Here is a 14,771-nt window from a genome sequence, read left to right as displayed (position 1 = left end):
GTTAGGGAAAATTTCCAACATAATACAAAAATAGAGAATTGTGCAACTGTCTCCTCAATCAATTTTCATCACCCCCCGCCCCCCACCATGCCCCTTCTTTCTTATTATCAAATAATATTCCATTGTATGGATAGACCACATTTTGTTTATCCATTCATCAGTTGATGGATATTTGGGTTGTTTCCACTTTTTGGCTATAATGAATAATGCTGCCATGAACATTTGTGTACAAGTTTTTGTGTGGACATATGTTTTCATTTCTCTTGGGTAGATACCTGGGAATACACGTGCTAGCTCATGTGGCAACTCTATATTTAACCTTTGAGGAACTGCCAGGTTGTTTTCCGAAGTGGCTGTACCATTTTATGTTCCTACCAGCAGTAAATGAGGGTTCCAACGTTTTTACATCCTCACAAACACTTGTTATCTGACTTTTTAAGTTTTAGCCATCCTAGTGTGTGTGAAGTGGTATCTCATTGTGGTTTTAATTGGCATTACCCTGATGACTAATGATGTTGAATCTTTTTTTTAAAATAAGGTCCATACATTACAAGTCACTGATCGAGCTTAAATATCTTCTGGTCTATAAGTTACCCATTCATCTTTTTTTTTTATTTGTGTTTTGATGCTGTTGTAAATGGAATTTTAAAATTATTTTCCAATGGTTTGCCACTAGTATATAGAAATACTGTTGTTTGTATGTTGACCTTATATCTTGGATCTTGCAAAGATTTATTGGTTCTAGAAGTCTTGTATATTCTTTAGAATTTTCTGTGTGTGTAAACAATCATTTGTCTGTGAATAGAAGTTTTACATCTTCCTTTCCAATCTTTATGCTTTTTATTTGTTTTTCTTGCCTTATTTTCATGGTGAGGTCCTCCAGTACAAAGATGAATAGGAGTGGTGATAGCAGACATCCTTGCCTTGTTTCAGATGTTAAGAAGCAAGTATTTGCTGTATCCTAATTATGATATTAGCTTTGGGTTTTAATATGCCCCTTTTATCACCCTGAGAAAGTTCTGTTCCTGGTGTGCTGAGAGTTTTTTTATCATGCTGAATTTTGTCATGTTTTTCCTGCATATATTGAGATGATCATAATTTTTTCTTTTATTTCGTTAATATAGTGAATTGCAGTGATTGATTTTTCTTTTGTTTCTTTTGATTTTTCTAATGTTAAACTAGCCTTGTGTTTCTAGGATAAACTCCACTTTATTGTGACGTATTATTGTTTTTATTTATTACTGGATTTGATCTGCTAATATTTTCTAAAGGATATTAGTGTCTGTGTTTATGAGGAATGTTGGCCTTACAGTTTTCTTGTAATGTCTTTGTCAGGTTTTGTTGTAAGGATTACTCTGGCCTCATAAAATAAGCTGGGAAGTGTTCCCTCCTCCTCTTTTTGCTGAAGGACTTTGGTTAACATTCATATTGGTTCTTCCTTAAATGTTTGCTAGAATTTGTGTATTTCTTTTTCTTTCTTTAGTTCTATTTTTGCTGAATTTCTTTTGAGACTTTCTATTAGCACATACACATAAATTAATTATGATGAGTTGACTTATATTGTCATCATAAAGTGTCCCTCTGTCTCTGGTGAGACTCCTTGTCTTGAAGTCTGTTTCGTCTGAGTCGTTTCCGTCTATCTTGTGTTTCTATGGTACGTCTGTTTCTGCTCTCTTACTTTTGACCTATCTTTGTCTTTGTATTTAAAGTGTGGCTCTTGTGGACAGCATATAATTGGTCTTGCTTTTTTATCCAGTGTGATAATATGCCTTTTAATTGGCATGTTTAGTCCATTTTCATTTAATGTAAGTATTTATATTGTTGGATTTAGGTCTGCTATTTTACCATTTGTTTTCTGTTTGTCTCATATATTTATTGTTCCTCTGTTCCTTCTTTCTTTCATTTTTTTTGGGTTAATTGAATGCTTTTTAGTATTTTGTTGTAATTCCTCTGTTGGCTTTTTAGCTATACTATTTTACATTTGTATGTGTGTGTGTGATTACATCATGCAGTTTTAACTTATGGTTTCTTTAGAGTTAATGTCACACTCCTTTGTGTAAAATATAAGAACCTTACAAAAGTATAGTTCTGTTACCCTTTGCTTTTGCTATTTGTGTCATATATATTATATCTACACAAATTATAAACCTCACAATACTGTCATAATTTTTGCTTTAAACAGTTATGTATGTTTAAAAGAAATTAAAAGGAAAAAAAAGTTTTATATTTGCCATTTTCAGTGTTCAGTCTTTTCTGTAGACCCCGGTCCATTTGATGTTTTTTCCCTTCAGCCTACGAAGATTCCTGTAACGTTTCTTGCAGGTCTATTGGCAACAAATTCACTTAGATTTTATTTATATGAAGATGTTTTTGTTTTGCCTTTTTTTTTGAAGAATAGTTTTGCTGGATGTAGAATTCTGGGTTGACAGTGTTGCTGTTGTTTTGGTTTGGTTTATTTTAAATTCATCGCTTTAAAGGCATTGTTCTCTTGTCCTCTGGCCTCATGTTTTCTAATGCGAAGTTAGTATCATTTATATCTTCTGGATGTAAAGTGTCATTTTTTTCTCTGGCCGCTTACAAGATTTTCTCTTTAGTTTTGGGTTTCAGCAGTTTGTCCTTGCTGCGCATAGGTATGGTTTTCTTTGTATTTGCTTGAAGTTTGCTGAATTTCTTAAATCTGTAAACTTACGTTTCTTACCAAATTTGCACAATTTTTTGGCCATTATTTTTTCAAAAAATTTTATGCCCCATTCTCTACTTGTCAGTCTGCTTGATGTTGTCCCACAGGTCACTGAGGCTTGGTTCCTTTTTCTTCGACCTCTTTCCTCCATGTCCTTCACATTAGATCATTTCTATTGTCTTCAAGTTCACTGACTCTCTTTTCCATCTTCAGTCTCTGCCTGTCCAGTGAATGTTTCATTTTAGTTATTGTTCTTCTTAGTTGTATAATTTCCATTGTGTTCTTTATCGTTTCCCTTTCTCTGCTGAGATTCTCTATTTGTCCTCCACTAGAACTAAATAACCTCCATCTTCCTTTGTGTCCTGGAGCATCTTTATGGTGGTTAAACCTATAAATGCCCTTGTGCTAATTTCACCATCCAAGTCACCTCCGTTTCCCTTCACCATGGGTCACATTTTCTACTTTCTTTGTATTGTATGTCTAGTAATTTTTTATTGCATATTTAACATTGTAGTAGAGACTTGGGATTCTGTTACATTTCTCTGAAAAATAATGAATTCTACCCTGACGGGCAGCTAAGTTGGCTAAGCTCAAACTCCAAACTCTGTCTTCCCTACATTGGGCAGCAGAGTCTCGGCTCAGTTTTTTCAGCTTCCTGCTGCTGCTTTTTGCCAGGCCCCCGTGTATGTGTGGTTCAGGGGTCAGCCGTGGAATTGGGCAGGGTTGATGCATGGATTTGGGGGCGGAACCTCTCTGTGGAAAAGAGAGAAATCCTCTTTGTGGGATTTTCTCAGCCTCTACACCAGCCCTGAACTCTGTCCTCTGATACCTCGATCCTGTAAGACTGCTGCTTTCTTGCCACCCAACCCTGAACTGCGTAGACTGGGGAGGACCCTCAAGCAAAAAGCCACACATGCAGATCTCGTCCATGGAGTTCCTGTTCCCCACGAGTTGACCTCTTTTCAATTCCTTACTGCTTTTGACAGCTCTCCAGTCATTCAAATGGTTTTGTTTTGGTCCAAATTTTACAGTTGTGACCTTAAGGAGAGATCGTCTAGCTGCTCTGCCATCACCAAAGGCAGGAATTCCTACCCTATTTTATCATCTGTTTTTCGCAGTTAATAATGTAACATGTACATCTTTCCATGTAATCATGCATTCGTCTACTACACTGTTTTTAATACAGTATTCCATTCTGTGCACGATATAATTTATTTCATCATTCCCTAGAAATTTCAACTGTTCATATTTTGCTGTTGTAAATAATGTTGATGAATATCCTTGAGTTATGTCTATGGTTATTTCCTTAGGATAAAATCCCCAAATTTCTGGGTCAGGTATGTTATCTTAGAGTTTTTCCAAACCACCCTTTAGTGTTATTGTATCTCTGATGTTTACAAGGCTGTTTTTAGTAGAATTGGCTTCTAGGTAAGTGTATTATGTTTCATTAGGTTAATCTTGGGCATCTAAATAGTAAACTGTTTTGTAGGCATATATCTTCCCATCCATAAAGCTTTGAATTGAACCTAACTCCTTTCTGGCTTTTCTGCACTGTTTCAGAGTCCTGTTCGATTTGATACCTTTGATAGCCTTTCGCTAAGTATTCCAGCTGCCACGTGGGTATGTACTGTCTATGGCTTATTTTGGGTCTGTTTTGGAGACATTTAAATCTGAAAGGGCTTTGAGGCATTTTGTGTAGCTCACGTACCGTGTGTTACTCAGACATGTAGTTGGTTGGTTGAACCTGTCTTAGTTTTAACACGTGGAACCATGTCCTGATTTTGGGGAGAGAAAAAGGTGGGCAGTTTTTCTCTTGCTGCAGAAATTTTGGCTTTTTTAATACACACACACGAATCTCAAATTCAAAGATAACTAAAACAGCGTGGAAGTCCGTAACTTTCTGTGGTATGTCCTCATACCCTTGAATCCGTCTGTAACAGCAGGTCTAGTGCTTTGAGCTCCACGCTTGTTCAGGAAACATCCAGTTGTGACTGTGAAGCTTTATTGTCTATATAAGCAAAAATAAAGCTCTGGGATTCACATTGCCATCTGTTAATAGTTTCAGTATGGCTGTCCTTTGAATTATAATAATGAGTTTTCTTCTTTTTGTGCTGTAGGGTCATCCATTGACCCTGGACCACTGCCTTCACCACTTCATCTCATCAGAATCAGTGCGAGATGTTGTATGTGACAACTGTACGAAGGTATGCCTCGAACCCCAAATGTCATCTCCCCAGCTGGCCCTGATATAGTGCCTGTCACACCATTGGCCCTGAGCTCTGCTGACTATACCCAGAGGATCTTTTTAGCCACAGCCATTTCTACCTAACTTGCTTAGGAAATTGGCAGCCCGAGGACCAAATCTCTTTCTCAGATGAGTTTTGTTTCATCCACAGAATGTTTAAAAATTTGAACGCCATCCTTGAGATGGGACATGTCCTCTCCAGTTTGCTACAGTCCCCTCCATTCCCGCTTGTCTCACACCCCGCCTTACCTACACTACCTGCCTGACTCCCCTAAGCAAGTGAACGTCATCCTCTGAATGAGGAGGAACTGTGTGGAAGAGAATTCTTAAAGACACAGAACAAAAGAGATTATATGCCACTGTCAGAGTTTAGAGTTCCTTCTTCATTTCTCTTGCCTCCACTGTCACTGTTACTTAATGACTACAACAGTGAAAACAACTCACACGTAGCTGGGCAGCTGAGTTCTTTCCCAGAGAGAAGTCAAGCACCAGCTGAATGCAGTCTAACGCCCGCCTGACCTACAGCTCTCCACAGAGGTCCTGCGTCACAGATTTCTGCACAGAGACGTTTCTTTTATTTCAGATCGAAGCCAAAGGGACGTTGAACGGGGAGAAGGTGGAGCACCAGAGGACCACTTTTGTTAAACAGTTAAAGCTGGGGAAGGTGAGCGCACACCATCCCCCTCGGCGGCTTTGCTCTCGAGGACTCCCTGGGTCCCGCTCCGACACTCGGCTCCTCCCGGTTTCTCTCCCCGCAGCTCCCTCAGTGCTTGTGCATCCACCTCCAGCGGCTGAGCTGGTCCAGCCACGGCACGCCCCTGAAGCGGCACGAGCACGTGCAGTTTAACGAGTTCCTGATGATGGACATCTACAAGTACCACCTCCTCGGACATAAACCTGGTCAGCGTGGCCCGAAACTGAAGGAGAACCCGGGGCCTGCGGTGGAACTGCAGGACGGGCCGGCAGCCCCCAGATCAGGTGTGTGCCCGAGGACGCGAGGCAGCAGGACCCTGCAGCACACAGACAAGGACACCGGCATCCCCACCTCCTGGTCCCTTGTGCCGTGAGGGCGAAGCGTGTACAGCGTTTGCTTAAATTCTTGAGAACAGCAGGATTGAGGGTGGGAGAGGGAAGATTTCTTAAAAGAGGTTAAAGCTATATAGTCATGAGATGTGTAGTTTTAAAACCTCTATTACAGATGAAAAAATATAGGCAGGAAAGCTTAAGATCGCAGTCTTGCTTTCTGGTCTCTTGACCGAACAAGCATCGGCTCACGTCATTGCAGTGAACTTCTCTTCCTTTTGTTCCCCCAGCACAGTCACCTCGTTTATACGGGAAATGTGGGGAGGACACGTCCTGTTAAAGATCTCTGAACGTCTTATTTGCGCTGATCCTTCCTCTTTACCGAGTTACTTATCTGATTCCATCACCGTCCTCACCTGAGGTTCCTCGTTGAATCAGGTCCCGGGGAAGCAAGGGGGCCATTCTTACCCTCAGTCTTTTTGAGGAGAAAGTCGAGGCTCCAAGAGGCTGAATGACTGGTCCAAGGGCAAACAGCAGGTGGGAGCACTGGCCCTAGATGGTGGTGTTGGGGCAGTTTGTGAAGTATCTTGCATAATGTATTGGGTTCTTTACAGTTACAGATGAGGAAACCCACCGACCTCGGGCTCCAAGCCCAAACTCACTGTCCGCGTGCTGCCCCCGCACGTCAGGACTGTCTTCCCTGCCCCCTGCTCCCCTTGCTACTTTTATTCTTTTCTGCATCCACAATTGCATGCCTGGCAGGATGTCACTCCTAGGGAGCCTGTTTTGCCCTTTCTCCATGGGTCAAGGGATCAGCGTCAGGGACAGCTTGGGCGGGAAGAAGGCTCAGTTCTTGGCCCGTTTTAAACCCAGGATCTCTTCACCCTAGCCTCCTCCTCTCCTGGGTCAGGTGCAGCTCTGCTCGTGTTCAGAGCATGGTGGCTGGGGCTAAAGAGGCCATCAGCGAACTACTTGGTGCTTAAAGGCCCCAAATATGACACGTGAAAGGAAGAGAGATGAAGATGTCTCCTTAATTACTTTATCTACACCCACAAACATAGATTAACGTGCTTACATGTTGGTATTCCTCAGAAGCTAACAATTAAAGAAGAGAGAATGTTTAGATCAGTGGTTCTCAACAGGGACTTTTGCCCCCCAGGGGAATTGGGCAATGGCGGGTGACATATTTGGTTGTCACAACTGGAAGAAGGGTGTTACTGGTATCTAGTGGGTGGAGGCCAGGGATGCTGTTAAACATCCTACAATGCACAGGACAGCCCCTCACAACAAAGAATTATCCAGCCCCAAATGTCAATAGTGTCAAGGTTGAGAAACCTTGGTTTAGGTCAGAATGCCAGTCAATTAGCTGCTGCTTAACTGACACGTGTCTGGCAAACAGGGATAGAGGCCTCACAGATGCACAGAGCTGTCAGCGTGAGCGGTAGACCAGGAGCTCAGTGCACTCTTCCTGCTGGGGATTAAAGCAGTCGGATAAAAAGGGAGGAAATTTTATGAATCAGTGTAATACAAAATCAAACACTTGTTTTTTCTTTGTAGCATTATTAGGCAGTTAAATTTCAAGGTAATCAAAACCATGTTTTATTTACCCAAAACCACCGCTGACTTTAATTGCCTTGGGCCTTTTTCTCTTGCAGTTCTGAATCAGCCTGGGGGCCCCAAAACACAAATTTTTATGAATGGCGCCTGCTCCCCGTCTTTACTGCCTACGCTGCCAACCCCGATGCCCTTCCCCCTCCCAGTTGTTCCTGACTACAGGTGAGCCTCTCTTTAGGAGCACATTCTTCATTCACTGTAGGCTGTTTCTCTTGGTTTCCAAAATTAGCTTCTACAGAAATGAATAAAAATGCAGAGATTAATTTTTTCTTTTATTTTTAAGGTAGACTTTCACTATTACACATTCACCCATTTGTTTTTGTCCAAAACGGAAATCACTTTAAAAATAAGAATTATAAAAGTACATACAATTTAAATATATGTGTATGTCTGTCTAGATGTATGAATGTTTGTATAAACAAGAAAATTTTAAATTTCTTGGGATACCACCTATAGATCACAGTTAAATCTTTAAGGTCGTCCACTCTGGAAAGCTGAGTGTATGTATGTACATACACACAATATCAGAGACACACAGTACACACACTCATAGGATGGATGTCTCCCCATGCCGGGAAAGCCGGTCCGTACTTGAATGGTTGGATAGTGTTCAGTTGTCTGGATGGACCGTTGTCTCAGTCCCCTGTCATCTAGGACTCTTTTACTTTTTGTTTCTGCCCGTAAACCTCCTTTGCTGTGTTTGTAAAGCACTGGCATTTGTTCCTACTGTCCAGCTCCTCCTCGTACCTCTTCCGGCTGATGGCAGTTGTCGTCCACCATGGAGACATGCACTCTGGACACTTTGTGACTTACCGACGGTCCCCACCTTCCGCCAAGAACCCTCTCTCCACCAGCAGCCAGTGGCTGTGGATTTCTGATGACAGCGTGCGCAAGGCGAGCCTGCAGGAGGTCCTGTCCTCCAGCGCCTACCTGCTGTTCTACGAGCGTGTTCTGTCCAGGACGCAGCAGCAGAGTCCGGAGTACAAGTCTGAGGAGTGACCCAGCCCGGCCCCAGAGCTGAGCTGATGGCGCTGTCCACATGCGCCAGGAGAAAGGCGGACTCAGACTGTGTGTGTGTGTCTGTGTGTGTGCAACAGCCCCACTAGTGTCCGTTAGCCTTCTGGTGTGTTCTAAGAGCAGGCTCCACACAGGAGCCAGTGGCCCCAATTCAAACCAAATCAGGCTCCCTGAACAGCTCTGCTAGCCTGCACTGAAGGTGTCGTGTTAGGAAAGCATTCATTGTGTCTACAGCGTCTTTTTACTCGCCCGATACAGGTAATTAAAAGAAATCAGACTCCGGAAGCCACTTTTTTTATATTCTAACATGGTAGGTGTTCTCAGAGGAGAGTTAACTTTGTCTGATCCTCTGATGTTTCAGCATAGATCTTTTATTTTTAATAAGCAGGCCCATAAAAATGGTTGACAAGAATTAGTGAAATTATTAAAGGCAACAATTTAGAAGAAAAAGTGCCTTTCACTTTTGATTGCTTTTGTAGCACGTCCATTCTGGAAAATATTCCTTATCGAAGAGTCATATAAACAATTTTTGAAAAGCTCTGTTTCTTCCAAGTTACTCAACGGACAGCAGAAGAACAGTTAGACGCCTAAAGAACAGCTGCCTTCCCTTTTTGTATGTCTTTTTCTAATCTTCCAATTCTTTCTATGTGCTGAAAGTTCATCTGCCAAACCTGCTCCTCGGCGAGACCCCTCCCCTCTGTCAGTTATCAACGACCCGCTTCCCGCTGCGCTTGCCTTTCATATACTGGACTCAGAGGTGAGATCGCAGCACCCCAAAACTGAGCGGCACCCGTGCGACGCTCCGACTCCTCCGCTCCGGAGAAACCCTTTCCTACAGAGATCACTGGACGGTCATCCTCATCTGTTGGTTTATTGCCACGCAAAGAGAGCGCTCCAGGTTGACAGGTGGAGCTGGGGCTGTGTGAAAAGACAATCCTTGCCCTGACCCGAGGGCTGGGTGGGCAGGAAGGGGCCAGCCACGGGCTGCGGTCTGTCTGGACCTCACTGTCCTTGTTTCTAAAGCGAATGGTTAGATTTGATTACCATCAAAGGCCGGCAAAAGAAGACAGAAGTTTCTCTTTTTTTAAACATATAACCACAGCTGACATCTAGTACTGTCATTTTGTTAGAGGTCCATGTTCTAAGTGTGTTCGTTTCCGGTAGCCTAATAACAAGCACTGTCGGCCGCATGCTGCTCCCTCTTCAGGTAAGACTCATGAATGCAGCCCAGGCCCGAAGGAATTTTTTTTATTTTTTTGGAAGAGTGGCCCTGAGCTAACATCGTGCCCATCTTCCTCTACTTTCTATGTGGGACGCCTGCCACAGCATGGCTTGTCAAGCGGTGCCATGTCCACACCCGGGATCCGAACACACGGACCCCAGGCCGCCGAAGCAGAACGTGTGAACTTAACCGCTACGCCACCGGGCCGGCCCCAGGGCTGCAGGAATTTTGATGACACAAAAGCATCTATGTTTTAGATAGATTTTTTTATTTAAAAATAATAAAAGGATATCACTTTCAAACTGACTCTTCAGAAATAAGATTTGGAATCAGACCTGCCCAAAAGGTCGCCTGAGATAAAGCTAAGAACTGTGCTTTCTCTGGTGGAGGCGAGCCGGCAGACACTTCTAGACAATGCCTCGGTGTCAGCCAACAGCGCCAGAGGCCCAGGCGCCCACCATTCCGCAGGGCCTGTGGTGCATCCTGAGGACTCGGAACCCTCACTTTCGACAGGACATACTGGGAAGGTCCTCAGGCTGCAAACACGAGTGGGAAGGGAGCAACTTGATGCGTCTGAGGGGTTCACGGCCGCCCCCGGCTCTGATGTTGAAGCGAGCGTGCCGGCTCTACCTGAGCCTGGTGGAGCAAGTGCCCTTATGCTGCGTCGCAAGGTTGAGGCTTTGAGTGACTGCTGTTTCGCCACTGCCGCCTCGCCACTGCCGCCTCTTGGAAATCTGCCATGAGAGAGAGGGCGGCAGAAAGGGGCTAATCCTTTGAACGGCTCGTTGTAAGCGGATCTTTGGTCAGAGGCCAGGGTTTGAACCAGGCTCGTAAATGTGAATGGCACCTGTGCAAAGTCTCTTACCTGACTTACAGCTGACTTCCTCATTTTGTAAATTATTAGGCATTAAGGAGCAGCCAAATAATCTGATCTTTAGTTTTAAGTTATTTACAAAGTAGCATCATTTTGCAAAAACTTAAGTTAAACTAGTAGTTTATGCTATAACAACTGCTGATTTCTGTATTTGCTAAAGGTACTTTTTGTATCTGCTGTGTATTATAGCAATAAAAGAATCATTTTTTAGGAAAAAATCAACTGACATTCCTTCATAATTTTCCAATTTGATACAAACATTATCTTTCTGAATTCTGCATTGTTATGTAATAAGCCCGACACTCTGGTTAAACCCTTTCTTTCCGTGTTGGTAAAGGAAATGCCAGCTCCCTGAGTAGAGGAAAGGAGAAAACAGAAGTACTAACTGTTAACAAGAAGTTTACTTTTTAGTCGGCACAATTTTACGAAATGTCAGATTGACCCGTGGAGCCAGAACCTTCTTCCGGACGGGGAGGCTGTGGTACCAGTGAGTGTTGGTGGGGGGGTTCATCATAAGTAAGCTCCCGTGGGCCAGCGGAAGCCTGACTGCCTCCACCCGCCGGGAGGGGTTTTTCCCTCGAGCATCCTTGTGCCGAAAGAAGAAGTCTCTGCAGGCCCCAAAGGACACGGAGGCGATGGGGCTCCCAGGAGCCAGCTCTCTCTCGTCATCTCGGTGCTCGCCAATGTGGTCTCGGCCATCTTTATACCTGCAACGGGAGAGTGAGCCCATCCACGGAACAGCACCCCCCAAGGCGCGCCAGCACTGCAGGGTCCTCGTTTCCTCATGGTGCAGAACCGGGCTCCGAGCACGCTGTCCCCCCCAGGGCTGGAGGGCCGCCTCTGCTGCTACAGTGCAGCCGAGCCTGGAGCAGTTTCACTCGGTTACCTAGTCCTATTTGATCATACACTTTACAACCTCACACACCCAAAGACTCTCCTTGTTGATCCACGTAAACCTTTATCGCATAAAACGGTTTCTCCCTCCACCTAGAGTGAAATCTGTGTTCCTCGCAGTCTGAGCCCGGCCCATACCCCCTGCTCCGAACCACTGCTTTCTGGCAGTATCCATGAGGTTTCCACTCCACAGACGCTCCGGGCTCCACGGCTCTTGCTCCACATTCTGTGTGGCTCACGCTCTGTCTCCATTCAGTTATCAGCTCAGATGTCACCACCTGACTGAGCCCTCCTCTGACCGCCTTCCCCTAAAGCCGAGGTTGTCAACCAGGGCGGGTCTGCCCCCACCTTAGGGAACTGGGCAATGTCTGGAGAGCCTTCCGGTGCTATGACTGGGGAGGGGGCGCTACTGGCATCTAGTGGGTGGAGGCCACATCCTACGATGCCCAGGATGGCCCCCACCTCAGAATTATCTGGCGCGAAACAATAGCACTGCTGTTGAGAAACCCTCCCTAAACCCAGACCCCTTCCTCCTGGCCATTCTTAGTCAAATCAGCCTGGTTCATTTTCTTCAAGATACTTGTAAATGTCTGCAATGATCGTGTTTAACTGTGTGCTCATCAGTCCTCTCTCACTCCCCACTGTGGCGTGAGCTCCACGCCTGCTCACGACTGACTGCTGGTGCGGTTCCCCTCCCACCTCCCTCGTACACTAAAGCATTATTTGTGGTACAAATGAATAAAATACGGTGGAATCCTAACCTCTTCCTTTTGGGAGAAATGGAAGATTTATAAAATTCAGTCCACTGGTCTAAAAACTACAAAATAGGCAGGGTGTCACCTGTTGACGAGCACAAAGTTGAAGGTCTTTCCGGTCACCAAAGAAACACGATCCCGGATGCGCTCCAGCACTGGGATCCAGGGCTTCGGGGACAGAGTGAGCCCCGAAAAGGTGTAGGTCAGCCCAGTGTCGCCGTACGTCGCCTGCTTCCTTGGCACGTTGTGCCACTTCCCAAACACCTGCACCCTGGCCAGTGCACCTGCACAAATGAAACATGGCAGCTCAGGAAACCAGGCAGGCGGGCGCCCCACACTCGTCCCCTAAGTATTCAGGATGGAAAGGGAAGAAAAACAGGAGTAACACTGAATGCCCTAACCCAGGACCCTCTTCTCGAAAATCATTACGGCTCACCCAAGATGTTCACGTAAGAACAGCGATTCTCGTACTAGGCTTAGAGAAACACGGTCTTGTCCGATTTCTTTAAAAGCACTAACTTAACTGCCTTACCTACAGGACAGGCAGAATAAAGAGGCTGAAATGCAAGTATGATGAAGTCAGGTCACACACAAGGGTGATTTTGCCAACTGTGGGGCCTAAGGTTGTGGGGCCCATGAAAGATGGAGCTAACGCAGCTCAGGCTGTAGGCTGGGGTCTCCTGTGGGCTCCTCTATGCCTCTAAGTGCCTGCCACCTTGCAGCGCCTCTCTGTGTGTGGTCCCCGGAGCTGCAGCATCACCTGGAAACTCAGATGCTAGACTGCGGGGTGTGCCCAGCAATCTGAGTTCCCACAAGCAACAAAGTCCTCCAGGTGGTGCTGGGAACGCCTGTGCGCACGGATTACCTGGTTATTTGCCATCTCTCCTGTTTGACCAGGGGTTCTCAGCCTTGGCTGCAAATTAGAATCACCAGGAAGCTTTCTAAAGACGCTGATGCCCGGGCTGCACCCCGAGCTACTCTGATTCAGTGGGTCTTGGGTAGAACCCAGCATCCTTTTTTCCTCCAATTTTCCCAGATGATTCTAATCAGTAGCCAGGCGGAGACTGGCTCTGGTCATGTCAGCTCCTAGTGGGCAGGCAATCCTGTTTTTTTCCAGTTTATATCCCAAGTGCCTAGCGAGGAGCTTGGCCCAGAGGTGCCCAGGGAATATGTGTTGAATCAGTTAACAAACTCATCAGTAACCAACGGCCCCCGAGTTCAGATTTCTCTAAATGCAGACCCCCAGTTCTATCCAACAAGCCTTCAGCACACGCCATGCAGTCCTCTGCTTACCTGTGAAATATTCCACTTCTTTCTCCAACTCTTGGAAAATCTCGTCTGCTTCGGCTTTGCCAAACAGGACTGTGTAATCGCAGTCCAGGCCCTCGGCTCGAATGCGCTGCCAGCTGGGCCCTGCCAAGTCCACTCCGTTCTCCGGAGTTTCTCTCCTGGGCCTTTTCCTGCTGCTTTCCTCCCCGTCTCCCAATGCTGCTGGGCCTCCTCCGGTCTGCGCTGGCTGCCTCTTTCCCAAAAGGCCCCGGGGAGCGCTTTTCACCAGGAATCTGTCCATCCTGTCTCCACAAAGCAAAGACCTGGGAGCTGGTGCAGGGCAAAGACAGAGATTGCCCAGGGTCTCACCCAGATGCAAAAATCTGCTCGGTGGCAAAGTGGTGCCACAGCGGCACACCTCACTGTGTCTAAGTTTCCATGTTTAACACCATGTCCTAGAGAGGAAGTAGAGGACGTTAAAGCTGGAAGGGTCCCCGGGATGGTCCGGGGGCCCCCCACTCCTCTCCTGGCAATGCATCAGAATCAGCTGGCTATATTGCAAAAGCCCAATTGCCTGCATCCCACCCCCAGGAATCTGTTTTTAAAGAAACCTCCCCTGGGAATTCACATGCCACCGGCAAATTTGGAAACTGTGTGATCCAAACGGTCACTTTTATAGATGGGGAAACTGACACCCGGAGAGGAGAAGGGGTTTGCTCCACGTCACCCAGAAAAGCAGTGTCGCTAATTCCTTCCCACCCGTAACTGACCGGCCCTCCCACGCCAGGATTAAAATAGGTAAGTACGGTGATCCTCAAATCGATGATTCTGAATCTAAATGGAAACCAGTTAAACGTGGTCAAACAGGCGCACGCCGAATTCTGATAGAAAAGAAGAATGTGGACTCGTGCGCGGGGTGGGGGAGGGGGTTGGGGTGGGAGGGATGGCAGGGGTTCTCTTTAAAACCGCGGACACCACCCGCGCAGCTCCCAGTCCTGCAAACGCTGCAGGGAGGGCTCGCAGGAGAGAGAAAGCACTCACCCGGCCCGCAGCACTGCTTCCGGGTCGATTTCCGACGCAAACCGAGAGGCGGGCGAATTTGCAAAACTAGGTGGTGGGCGGCCTCCTGGCGCCACCTGTTGGCCTTCCCGGCGCAGTGCAAGCACTGCTTGTTTCTA

General features: G+C 45.9%; 2 protein-coding genes across 6 annotated transcripts in view; one reads left to right on the top strand and one right to left on the bottom strand.

Annotated features, from left to right (window-relative positions):
• USP30 (ubiquitin specific peptidase 30) overlaps positions 1 to 10,893 on the top strand; it is a 26,844-nt gene extending 15,951 nt beyond the window's left edge. Inside the window, exons 8-13 of one of the 2 annotated variants that reach the window (XM_008520932.2) lie at positions 4,241 to 4,300; positions 4,798 to 4,884; positions 5,509 to 5,589; positions 5,684 to 5,903; positions 7,604 to 7,724; positions 8,297 to 10,893. In XM_008520932.2, the coding sequence (XP_008519154.2) occupies positions 4,241 to 4,300; positions 4,798 to 4,884; positions 5,509 to 5,589; positions 5,684 to 5,903; positions 7,604 to 7,724; positions 8,297 to 8,561 (834 nt within the window). In that variant the 3' untranslated portion in view covers positions 8,562 to 10,893. The remainder of the gene's footprint in view (positions 1 to 4,240; positions 4,301 to 4,797; positions 4,885 to 5,508; positions 5,590 to 5,683; positions 5,904 to 7,603; positions 7,725 to 8,296) is intronic. The other variant, XM_008520933.2, reaches the window with a different exon arrangement.
• Positions 10,051 to 14,771, bottom strand: ALKBH2 (alkB homolog 2, alpha-ketoglutarate dependent dioxygenase). 4 transcript variants are annotated; one of them, XM_008520928.2, is made up of 4 exons: positions 14,635 to 14,771; positions 13,618 to 14,048; positions 12,410 to 12,608; positions 11,058 to 11,382 (listed from the first exon to the last, which is right to left on the bottom strand). In XM_008520928.2, the coding sequence occupies exons 2-4, from the start codon at positions 13,892 to 13,894 to the stop codon at positions 11,076 to 11,078; spliced, it is 783 nt and encodes a 260-aa protein (XP_008519150.1). In that variant the 5' UTR covers positions 13,895 to 14,048; positions 14,635 to 14,771; the 3' UTR covers positions 11,058 to 11,075. The 4 variants fall into 4 exon arrangements, with proteins under 4 accessions (XP_008519153.1, XP_008519150.1, XP_008519152.1 ...); XM_008520930.2 differs by having other exon boundaries at positions 14,400 to 14,636; XM_008520929.2 differs by lacking the exon at positions 14,635 to 14,771 and adding an exon at positions 14,364 to 14,630.

Source organism: Equus przewalskii, chromosome 7 (assembly GCF_037783145.1).
Source record: "Equus przewalskii isolate Varuska chromosome 7, EquPr2, whole genome shotgun sequence".
NCBI lineage: Eukaryota > Metazoa > Chordata > Mammalia > Perissodactyla > Equidae > Equus > Equus przewalskii.
The sequence above is the reverse complement of the archived record's forward strand: the minus strand, read 5'-3'. Positions and strand labels throughout refer to the sequence as shown.

Bases quoted from the DNA above. Each gene is read 5' to 3' on its own strand.
- ALKBH2 (XM_008520928.2), bottom strand. From the start codon at position 13,894: ATGGACAGATTCCTGGTGAAAAGCGCTCCCCGGGGCCTTTTGGGAAAG. The intron at 12,609-13,617 runs GTAAGCAGAGGA...TCATTTGTGCAG, and splicing joins AGAAGTGGAATATTTCACAG to GTGCACTGGCCAGGGTGCAG. The intron at 11,383-12,409 runs GTGACACCCTGC...CTCCCGTTGCAG, and splicing joins AACTTTGTGCTCGTCAACAG to GTATAAAGATGGCCGAGACC.